At 41.1% G+C, this 12180-nt stretch overlaps 1 protein-coding gene across 1 annotated transcript in view; it reads right to left on the bottom strand.

Moving 5' to 3' along the window:
* Positions 1-5044, bottom strand: part of RPF1 (ribosome production factor 1 homolog (S. cerevisiae)) — a 31782-nt gene extending 26738 nt beyond the window's left edge. Inside the window, exon 1 of the mRNA XM_006898357.1 lies at positions 4785-5044. Coding sequence (XP_006898419.1) covers positions 4785-5009 — 225 coding nt within the window. The 5' untranslated portion in view covers positions 5010-5044. The remainder of the gene's footprint in view (positions 1-4784) is intronic.
* Between the last annotated feature and the right edge of the window lie 7136 nt (positions 5045-12180).

The following is a 12180-nucleotide window of genomic DNA, read 5'->3' as shown; positions in this document are numbered from 1 at the left end:
ATGGTTTTGAAATTCGAATGGGACAGACTTAAAAGTCAAATCTTGGTTCCTGTGGACCTGATTTAATTTTCCTCAACTTCAGCTTGAATTTGCATATGAGTAGTGGTGGTCTGTCCCACAACCAGCACCTGGACTGATTTTCACTGCTGATATTGAGCTTCTCACCGAGTCTTTCCACAAATGTAATCTATTTGATTCCTGTGCATACCATCAGGTGAAATCCATGTGTATAGCCTGTGTTTATGTTTCTTATAAAAGGTATTTGCAATGAATAAATCACTGAATGTGCAGAACTCTATCATTCTATTTCCAGCCTCATTTCTCTCACCAAGTCTGTGTTTTCCAGCTACTGATCCTTCGTCCCTGTTCCCAACTTTTGTGTTTCAGTTGCCCATTATTATCAATGCATCTTGATTGCATGTTTGATCAATTTCTGACTGCAAAAGTTGGTAGAAATCTTCTATTTCCTTCTCTTTGGCTCTAGTTGTTGGTGGAAATTATTGAACAATATCATTAATACCACGTGCAAGCAAGATTCTGCTGAAAATTCTGCGTTCCAGTCACCCATTATTATCAATGCATCTTGATTGCATGTTTGATCAATTTCTGACTGCAAAAGTGGGTAGGAATCTTCTATTTCCACCTCTTTGGCTTTAGTTGTGGATGGAAATTACTGAACAATATCATTAGTATCACATGCAAGCAAGAGTCTCCTGAAAATTATCCAAAAATGTCTGGAACAATATGTCAACAAAGAACTGCCAGATCTGCAGACTAGATTGAGAAGAGGTCATAGTACTAGGGATATTACAGCTAATGTTAGATGGATCTTGGCAGAAAGCAGAGAATACCATAAAAATGTCTATCTGTGCTTCACTGACTATGCAAAGGCTTTTGACTGTGTGGATCACAACAAGCCACGGCTGACTCTGAGAATAGGAATCCCAGAACATTTGATTGTGCTAATGCAAAACCTATAATTGGGCCAAGAGGCAGTCGTCAGAAAAGAGCAAGGGACACTACATGGTTCAAAATCAAGAAGGGGGTCAGTTAGAGATGTATTTTGTCTCCATACCTTTCAATCTGTACGCAGAACAGATCATCTGAGACACTGGGCTGTACAAGGAGGAATGTGGCATCATGATTGGCGGAAGAGTCATCAACAACCTGCGTTATGCAGATGACACAACCCTTCTTGCTGAAACTGAGGAGGACCTGAAGCAGAAGGTCAAGGACTGCAGCCTTCAATATGGATTGAAGCGCAACATCAAGAAAATAAAGATTCTCACTACTGGACCAACTGGCAGCATCAGTATGGATGGTGAAGAGATTGAGATAGTTAAGTTTTAGTTTACTTGGTTCCACAGGTCAACACTTTTGGTAACAGAAGCCAGGAAATCAGGAGACAAATTGCATTGGGAAAGTCAGCTCTGAGGGACCTCTCAAGAGTACTGAAGAGCAACGACATCAGGCTGGACACTAAGGTGCGCCTGATCCAGGCTATAGTCTTCGCAATTACGTGCTATGCAATAGGGATGATAGAGAATTGATGCCTTTGAGCTGTGGTGCTGGAGAGGAGTGTTGAAAATACCATGGACTGCTAGAAGAACAAATAGGTTTGTCCTGGAGAAGGTGAAGCCAGAGTGCTCCTTGGGCACATTGCAAGGAGGGACAGGTCTTTGGAAAGCGAAATCATGTTTGGGAGAGTGGAGGGACGGCACAGGAGAGGAAGACTTTCAATGAGATGGATCGATTCTGTGAGTGGAGTGGTGGGAATGAATGTGTTTGAGACGGCAAGTTTGGCACAGGATAGAATGGTGTTTAGGGCTCTTGTGCATAGGGTAGCTATGAGTCACAAGCGACTCAATGGCACATAACAACAACAACCACCTTTGAAAGTAGAAGGGCCAATGAAAAAGAAGACCCTTAACATGATGAAGTGACACAGTGCTTGCAACAATGAATTAAATCACAATCAGAGGAGACTGTGAGGATGGCACAGGATTGGAAAAGTTTGTTTTGTTGGTAGGGGTTACTATAAGTCAGAGCCACCTCAACAGCACGTAAGAAGATGGTTACTCAAACTAGGCAATCTTGATAATTTAGTAAGATAAAATCCTGACATCAATTTTAGTAACAGCCAATTAACAAGATTTCTTTACCAAAAATCTCATTTATTCAAAAACGTTTAAACTGACAATTTTGAGAATCTAAAATTTTGCTTAACTTTTACCATAAATTCTCAAATTTAGTTAAATACCAAGATGAATATCTAAACAAGTTGTCTGGATTTTTTTTTCTCCTTTTCACCTAGTTTCATGCTAAAGAAAGCCATAGCTACGCTTTCTACTTGTCTAGGAAAATACTAAAAATAAAGGAGAAAAGAGGAGTAGTGTTTCAACACTGTTTTCAATGAAACTACCATTAATCAATATGAATTGTTGTTGTCATGTGAAGTCAAGTTGCCTGTGATTCACAGTGACCCTATGTACAACAGTCTCAAACCCTGTTCTATCTTGTGCCAATCTTACTGTCTCTGACACACTTACCCTCATTACCCCAGTCACGGAATCAATTCATCTCATCGAGGGTCTTTCTCTCTTGTGACTGTCCCTCCACCCTCCCACGCATAATGTCCCTCTCCAGGGACTTGCCCTACCTTGCCAACATGTCCAAAGTATGTCATTACATCTCAATATTAAGAAAACAAAATTCCTCACCTTTGGGCCAATAGGCAGTATCATGATAGATGGGAAAAGGACTGAACTGTCAATAGTTTCCTCTTGCCTGAGTCAACAATTGGCACCCTCGGTTGACAGAACAAGCAGTCAAGAGGTCAGGACATTTATTGCTTTGGCAAGTCTGTTATCAGGGATCTCCCCAAAATATTGAAGTGTAATAATGTCAGTGTGAAGCTTACAGTGTGCCTGATTAAGGTTATGGTCTTTTCAACCACTTGTTATGTATCTGAGAGTGAATCCAATGAATAAGGATGACAGAAGAATTTTGATGCCTTTGAGTAGTAGCATTGGGAAAAAAGGTACTGAATATCCTGTAGACTACCAAAAGAACAAATAGTTATGGCTTGTACAAAGTGCAGCCAGAATGCTTCTTGGAGGCAAAGCTTCCACTCCTGTTGAAGAATCAGCACAAGAGAGGAAGACTCTCAATGAGATGGACAGACACAGTGATTGCAGCAACAGGCTCAAGAGTGTCAGTTGACGAGGGTGTACAAAGGGTCGCTAATGAATTTGTACTCAATGCCACAACACCTAACAACAACCACAGTTAACTTATAATTGAAATACATCTTTTAAGTTAGACAAAGTTAGGTGTGAGGAAGCAAGGAAATAAAAAGTTTAAGAATGTTAAGTTTTCCTAGATGTGTAAGAACAAACAAATGTTTGCTTTGAATCTCAAATGCATTACAGATAAGCACTTTCATCAATGGCTAATGATTTCAAACCGAGAACAATGCTGTAAAGGCCGTATGTTACTAGAAACTACTAATCTCGACATAATGCACCTCTTGATACAGAGTGTAGCAATTAACACTGGGTTAATGAGGAGAAATGTGGGGTCAAGATTGGTGGACGATTTATCAATAATCTGCGTTATGCGGATGACACAACCCTGCTTGCTGAAACAGAGGACCTGAAGCACCTGCTGCAGAGTGTCAAGGACTGCAGCCTACAATATGCATTGAGGCTCAATGTCAAGAAGACAGAGATTCTCACCACTGGACCAATTGGCAGCATCAGGATGGATGGTGAAGAGATTGAGATTGTACACAGCTTTAGTTTGCTTGGCTCCACAGTCAACAGTCTTGGCACCAGCAGCCAGGAAATTAAAAGGCGTATTGCGATGGGAAAGTCTGCTGTTAGGGACCTCTCCAAAGTACTGAAGAGCAGTGGTGTCTCTCTGGAGACTAAGGTGCGTCTGATACAGGCCATGGTCTTCGCAATCACTTGTTATGCATCAGAGAGTTGGACAATGACCAAGGAGGATAGAAGGAGAATTGATGCCTTTGAGCTGTGGTGCTGGAGAAGAGTATTGAGAATACCATGGACTGCTAGGAAAACAAACAGATTTGTCCTGGAAAGGGTTAAACCGGGTGGCTCCTTGGAGGCAAGGATTCTGAGGCTCCATCTAACTTACTTTGGACATGTTGTGAGGAGAGACCGGTCCTTAGAGAGGGACATCATACTTGGGAGGGTGGAGGGACAGCGCAGGAGAGGAAGGCCCTCTATGAGGTGGATTGATTCAGTGACTGGGATAATTGGGATGAGAGTGTCAGAGACAGTGCGATTGGCACAGGACAGAGCGGAGTTTAGGGCTGTTGTACATAGGGTCGCTATGAGTCGCAAGCGACTCGACGGCACACAACAACAACAACAACAACAACAACATATTTTTGAGTCAGTTCCAGTTATACTGATCAGAAAACTCCTTTGGGATTCTGTGGCAGTACAGTAACTCTTTTTAGTAGCAGAGTGTAACCATCTTTCTCCACTATTCCTGCTAGTGGGTGGGTTGTGCCTTTCAGTTAGGAATCCAAAACAACCCACAACGCAATCCGAGCTCCTTCTTTCTAAGCCAGGAGGGGCTGTCACTACCAGAGGGGACTAGGAAGGCACTGGCTAAAAGAAAATCTAAGTGAGGTGAGTGGCGGAATCTACTTTGTGAATTAATGAGTTCACGTCTAGGGCAAGCAAGCCCAAGACACCGCGGGGATAAGAATATCGCGCATGCTTTGGCCGCGTCCGCTCGTTCCCCTTGCTTACCTTCCGCTGTTGCTGCTTCCACCGCGTGAACATTAAGTGTCGCCTCTGCTTGTTCTTAATCTCCGAAATACTAAAACCAGGGGGAAAGGCAGCCGCTTTCGGCGGGTGGACCCCACCTTCCACGTTCCCATCTCCAGAGTTTGTAGTCTCCTCTGGTTCTTCGGAAACAGCTTTTCGTTTCAGGGCTTTCTTCCCATCACTAACATTCCCGCCGGCCTTCTCCATCGTGTTTGCTCTTTAGCCTCTGTACGGAAACGGAAGTGCTTTTACTCTGACCTCGGCTTTAAGCTTTTACTTCCGGGGTGGCACAGGTGTTGACACCTCCTGGGTAAGGCTTAAGGCTTTGACTTAGACGCAAGCCTGGATTTCCAGTGGAGAATTTTCACAGGCTTTGAGCCCCATAGGGAACATAGGGTCGCTATGAGTGGCAAGCGACTTCACGGCACATAAAATATGAGTCACAAGCGTGGAGGTTCCACATCTCTGTCCTATAGATTAAAACCTCAGGCTATACATAGCCTTGAGGTTAACCGCCCAGCTCCCGATGGACTACATACACTTATGTTACTTGTTAGGTTCCATCGAATCAACTGAGTATCAATACTGATTTTATAAACAGCAAATTTTTTAAAAAATATTACCCTGCCCTGCAGCATCTTAACAATCCCACTTTACTAAAGATAAAAAAAAAAATCCTCCCGCTCTAACTCTCCACTTTTCTGAGCCTGTCTTTTCCCAAGGTTTTTCCTACTGAAAACATTCTCAAAATTATGTGAGAGGAAGATGCACCATCCTTGCCTCTTAAAGGAGTCCCGTGTTTGCACTTCCTTCAAGGCTGACTTATTTATTCTTTTCGCAGTCCATGGGATATTCAGTACTCCACCACCAAAACGCAAAGTCATCGATTCTTCTGTCATTCATTATCTAACTTTCAGATGCAAACAAATCAATTGAAAATAACATGGGGACGTCATTATTCTTTAGGACTTTGGGGAAGTTCTTCACAACAGCTTTTCCTGACCCATCTTTAGATTTCTTGACTGCTGTTATCATGGGTGTTGATTGTAGATCCAAGTCCAAGTAAATCGTTGGCTACTTCAATTCTTTCTCCATCATGATGTTTTCTATTGGTCCGGTAGTGAAGATTTTAATTTTCTTTAATTTGATATGTAAACCATATTGACGGCTGCGGTTGTTGTTCTTTTGTAGCAAGAGCTTCACGTCCTTCCTCTTCACTATTTATGTAAAGTTGTATTATCTGCATAATGCAGATTGTTGAGGCGTCTTACTCCAATCCTGGTGCCAGGTTCTTCATATTGTCCATCCTCTCAAATTATTTACTTAGCAAATGTTGTTAAGTGCCAACGAGTTGCAGGCGATTCATAGCGACCCTATGAACGAAATTCCTAGATACCTCCTGTGTAATTTTTGTCCTTTCTGCAGGTTCATAGGGTTTCAAGAGGCAAGTTATTGTAGGAATGGATGCCACTCCTGCTTCCAAACTTGTTTTAATCGGGGAGCTTCACCAAATACTGTCCACCATTAGTATAATAAATATTAAAAAAGAATACAGCTTTCTTTTTTTTTTTTTTTTTGAGAATACAGCTTTCTGACACACACCTTTCCTGATTTTAAGCGGTGCAGTGTTTCTTTGTTCCAATCAGACAACATGTTTTTTCAATATATAGGTTTTGCATGAATAAGTGTTCTGGGCTTCATATTCATCATATTGTTAGCCATAATTTGTTATGATCCGCACAGTTAAATGATTTTGTCTAGTCAATAAAACACAAGTAAACATCTTTCTAGTATATTCTGCCTTTAGCCAAGATCCCTCTGATACCACCAAGGATATTACTTGTTCCAAAGCCTCTTCTGAATCCAGCTTGAATTTATGGCAGTTCCCTAATAATGTACTGTTCCAGCCATTTAAAGACAATCATCAGCAGGATTTTACTTGCATATAATATTAATAATATTGTTCAATTATTTCTATATTGTTTCAGAACACCTTATTTTGGAATAGAAACAAATACAGATTTTTTACCCCCTGTGAGTTGACCATGTAACTGGCTTGGCATAGACTAATGAGCATTTCCAAGGCTGCATCTGTTTATTGAAACACCTCAATTGATATTCCATCAATTCCAGTTTAGCTTTAATTTCTTCCTTCATTGTTCCTGAAATGACTACATGTCAACCCTATGTATTCCTTCTATCTTCTTTGGTGCATATATTATTCAAAATTTGTTCAGAATATCCTTCAGTGTTGTAACTTGAGGCTTGAATTTATTCTTCAGTTCTTTCAGCTTCATAAATGTTAAGCATGTCCTTCCCTTTTGCTTTTCTAACTCCCCACTTCGTGTATTTTATTGTAATATTTTATTTGTCTTCTCCAGGTGCCCTTTGATATTCCTGTTCATCTCAGTTACTTCAGCATTTCTTCCCTTTGTTTTGGCCTTCAACCTTCTAGTAAAAGTTTTAGTTTCTCTTCCGACCCATTTTGGCTCTTTTTTCCCCCTCTTTTGTCTTTGTAATGACCTTTTGTTTTCTTCATGGATGATATCTTTGATATCTTCCCACAACTCACTAGCTCTTCTAACTAGTTCTTAAAATCTATCCAGATAGATTTTAAATTCAGGTATGATAAATTTAAAGTTGTATTTCAGTTATTTTTGAAGTCTTTTAATTGTCCTTGCCTTCAGTTTGAACTTGGATGTGAGTTGCAAACTGATGGTTATTCCACAGTCAGCCTCTGGCCTTGTTTTGAATGCTAATACTGAGCTTTAAGGAAGTTACAAAAAAGATTTGATAATTCATCTATTATTCAAATATACACAGTAAGCACTAAAGTCAAAGATGAAGGAATTCAGGACTTCTTCCAACTTTTACTTTCTGAAATTTATGGGACATGCAATCAAGAAACATTAATAATAATTAATGACTGGAATAAAAAAGGTAGAAATGATGACAGACTAGTAGAAAATATAGGCTTGGTGACAGAAATGAGGTTGGAGCTCAGATAATAGAATTTTGCACAACAAATGATTTATTCATTGCAAATATCTTTTTTTAGAAAACATACATTATCTATACACATAGTCTGATGGACTACACAGGAATCAAGTTGTCTATATCTGTGGAAAGAGTCAATGAAGAAGCTCAAGATCAGCAGTCAAAAAACATGCCACTATGATCTCCCAACCAGGTTTCTCCTTAATGATAAGGATGGTGAAAATTCATCTTACATCAGTTCTTGGAAAAAGAGACACAATGCTGAGAAAGATACAAGGACAGAGAAGTCTATGAACAACAGATCTGAGCCTTGCTGTATTCGGTGCCATCTTCAATCTCTGACAGGCTTGAGCCCGTTGTTATTGTTATTGTGTCAGTTAATTCTGTGAGGGTCTTCCTCTCTTTCTCTCTCTCTGACCCTCTACCTTTCCTGACATGATGTTTTCTTCCAAGGTTTGGCTCCTCCTGAGAACATGCCTGAAGTATGTGAGATGGAATTTTACCAACCTGACCTCTAGAAGGATCAACCTGATTGTACTTTTTCCAAGAACAAACTTAAAGTTACTTCCTATGCATCTGAAAGTTGGACAGTGAATAAGGATGGCTTAAGAAGGATTGATGCCTTTGAATTGTGGTTGTTGTTGGTGTTAAGTACCATAGAGCCAGCCGTAGATGACACATAGCAACCCTATGAATGAAAGACCTGAACACTTGTATAATTATCATCGTTTCTCCAAGTTGATAGAATTTCCAGAGGCAAGCTTTTTGGAAGTGGATGCCACTCCTACTTCCAAGCTTGTTTAAAGTGGGGAGCTCCACCCAACACTGTCCACCATGTTGTTGTTGTTGTTGTTATATGTGCCATCGAGTCGCTTGTGACTCATAGCTACCCTATGTACAAGAGCTCTAAATGCTGTTCTATCCTGTGCCAACCTAGCCATCTCAAACGCACTTATTCCCACTGCTCCAGTCACAGAATCGATCCATCTCACCAAAGGTCTTCCTCTCCTTTGCTGCCCCTCCACTCTGCCAAACATGATGTCCCTTTCCAAGGACCAGTCCCTCCTTGCAACATGCCCAAAATATGTCAGACGAAGCTTCAGAATCCTTGACTCCAGGGAACACTCTGGCTTCACCCTCTCCAGGACAAACCTGTTTGTTCTCCTAGCAGTCCATGGTATATTCAGCACTCTTCTCCAGTACCACAGCTCAAAGGCATCAATCCTCTTTCTATCAGCCCTATTCACTGTCCAACTCTCTGATGCATAGCACATAACTGCTAAGACTATAGCCCGGATCAGGCGCACCTTAGTCTCCAGCCTGACATCGTTGCTCTTCAGTACTCTTGAGAGGTCCCTCACAGCCGACTTTCCCAATGCAATTCGTCTCCTGATTTCCTGGCTGCTGTTACCAAGAGTGTTGACTGTAAACTAAATTAAATTAAAGTAAATTTAAACTGTTAACTATCTCAATCTCCTCACCATTCATGCTGATGCTGCCAATTGGCCCAGTGGTTAGAATCTTTGTTTCCTTGACATTTAGCTTCAGTCCACATAGGAGGCTGTAATCCTTGATCTTCTGCAGCAAGCGCCTCAGGTCCTCCTCAGTTTCAGCAAGCAGGGTTGTGCCATCTGCATAACGCAGGTTTTTGATGATTCTTCCACCAATCCTGATTCCACATTCCTCTTCACCATGGGTAACCATTATTACATTTGACACATCAGTGTTACAGTGTTTAGCATCACCACAACCACAAGTTACCTCTGTACAGAAAGTGGACAGATCAGTGCTATACCACTTAGAAGAATGCTTGACCAATAACAAAACCAGGCCTGAGGGCTGCAGATTAAAATCACCCACCTTTGTCTTGGTAGCATAACTTTCTGTCCACTAGGTCAACAGAACTCTCTCTATGTTGTTGTTATTGTTGCTAAGTGCCATCGAGTCGTAGACAACTCCTAATGTGAAATGCTGTATACCATAAATCTGGAACTGACCCATAGCTGACCTTCTAGAAGGTTTTGAGAGACACTAAATCACTTAAGAGGAAATTGCCCATCTTTTGCCTCAGAGCAGCTAGTAGATTCAAACTGAATGCCTTTGGGTTGATAGCACAAATCCTTAACACTAAGCTCTCTCATAAAAGGTTGTTGTTGTTATGTGCTGCTGAGTCTCCTGCAACTAGTAGCGACCCTATTTACAACAGCCCTAAACCCTACTCTATCCTGTGCCAATCTTATTGTCTTTGATATGCCTACCTTCATTACCCCAGTGACTGAATCAATCCATCTCATAAAAGGTTATTATCCTTAATTGATTGCATGTTCGATTGATTTCTGACTGCATAAGTTGGTAGGGATCTTCTATTTCCTCCTCTTTGGCTCCAGTTATTGGTGCATATATTTGAATTATAGTGGTATTATTCACTGGACTTCCTTTTTGGTGTATGAATATTATCTTGACACTCACTGTATTTCAAGACAGTTCTAGAAATGAGTTTTTTAATTATGAAAGCAACCCTGTTTTTTTCTCACCTTTTCATCCCAGGATAGGAGATCTTATGATCATCTGATTCAAAATGACTCATGCCAAGCCATCTTACTTTGCCAATACCTAGTATGTCAATTTTTATGCATTCCGTTTCTGTCTTAACATCTAATTTTCCTATGTTCATGCTTCTCACATTCCATGTTCCAATCACTAGTGTCTGCTTACAACTGTTCCTCTTTCTTTGTGTTTCCATATTTGAGATCTTAACCTCAATTACCATGTCTTCTAGTCTAAGTGTACTCTATTGTACACAGGGTTTTTGACAGTGTGTTATTTAAGAAGTGGATGGCCAATCCTTCTTCCTAATCTGTCTTAATTTTTTTTATAATACTATCTGACAGACAAGTATTTTACAGAACGGAGCAGATGAAAGATATTTACCCAATTAGAGAAACAAGCTTGGAATCAGGAGTGGCATTCACTTCCCTAACTAGCTTGCCTCAGAAAACCCTATAAAACTGGAGAAGGGATGAAAGTCATGCACACAAGTGTCGAGGACTTTTGTTCATAAGGTCGCTATGAGTTGCCTACAACTCGACGGCACTTAACAACACAGAGAGAGACCAGTTGGCCTAGTGGACCGAAAGCGATGCTACCAAGCCAGAGATGGGTGACTCTAATCTGCGACCCTAAGGCCTATTTTAAATCGTGTTGTTCAAACATTCTTCTAGGTTGTATAACCCTGGTATGTCCACTTCTATACAGAGATAACTTGTGAAGGTGAACACTGTGACAAGGATGTGTCAAATGCAACAATGGTTACCCATGGTGGACAGTGTTTGGTGATGCTCCCTGGTTAAAATAAGTTTGGAAGCAGCAGTAGCATCTGCTTCTGTAAATAGTTTGCCTCGGGAAACCCTGTGAACCTGGAGAAAGGATGAAAGTCACATAAGGGTCGAGGAGGACTTTTATTCATAGGGTTGCTATGAGTCGCCTACAACTCAACGGCACTTAACAACAACAACAACAACAATACTATCTGACAGACAAGTATTTTACAGAAGGTAGCAGATGAAAGATATTTACCCAATTAGAGAAATGATGGATAGACTTAGTGTTACCACCCACCTTCATCATGTGTATCTTGACCCACCCCTTTCCCTACTCCACCAGCATCCCTTTCTACTTCCACCTACACCATTCAACACCTCTCTCCCCCCTTAATCAGGCCTTAATATGATGGCTTAAATCTCAAGCCATCTGGAGGCTTCTGTGTTTCTGAACACCTCAGGCTGCTGCCAGATTGTGCTTAGCAAAACCTAAACTTGAACCAAGAGGTAGTTCTCAGAACAAAGCATGGTTCAAAATTGAGAAGGGTGCCCACTAGGGATGTATTCTGTCTCCATACCTTTTCAATCTGTATGCAAAAACATCTGGGATGCTGGGCTATACGAGGAGGAATGTAGCATCAGGATTGGAGGAAGGTTAATAAACAACCTGAGTTATGCAGATGACATGACTTTGCTTGCTGAAATGGAGGAAGACCTGACATGCTTGCTGTAGAAGGTCAAGGACTATCAAGAAAACAAAAATATTCTCACTCCTGGGCCAGTTGGCAGCATCATAATGGATGGTGAAGATGAGATCGTTAACAGTTTTTGTTTGCTTGGCTCCACAGTCAACACTCTTGGTACAAGCAGCCAGGAAATCAAGAGACGAATTACACTGGCAAAGTCAGCTATGAGGGACCTCTCCAGAGTACTGAAGAGCAACGACATCAGGATGGAGACTAAGGTGCACCTGATCCAGGCCATAGTCTTCACAATTACAAATGCAAAGCATCAGAGAGTTGGACAATGACTAGGCATGATAGAAAGAGAATTGATACCTC

This window comes from Elephantulus edwardii, unplaced genomic scaffold, assembly GCF_000299155.1.
Source record: "Elephantulus edwardii isolate Elephantulus edwardi_28Jun2011 unplaced genomic scaffold, EleEdw1.0 scaffold00227, whole genome shotgun sequence".
Taxonomy (NCBI): Eukaryota; Metazoa; Chordata; class Mammalia; order Macroscelidea; family Macroscelididae; genus Elephantulus; species Elephantulus edwardii.
Note: the sequence above shows the minus strand (reverse complement) of the source record. Positions and strands in the feature narration are given on the sequence as shown.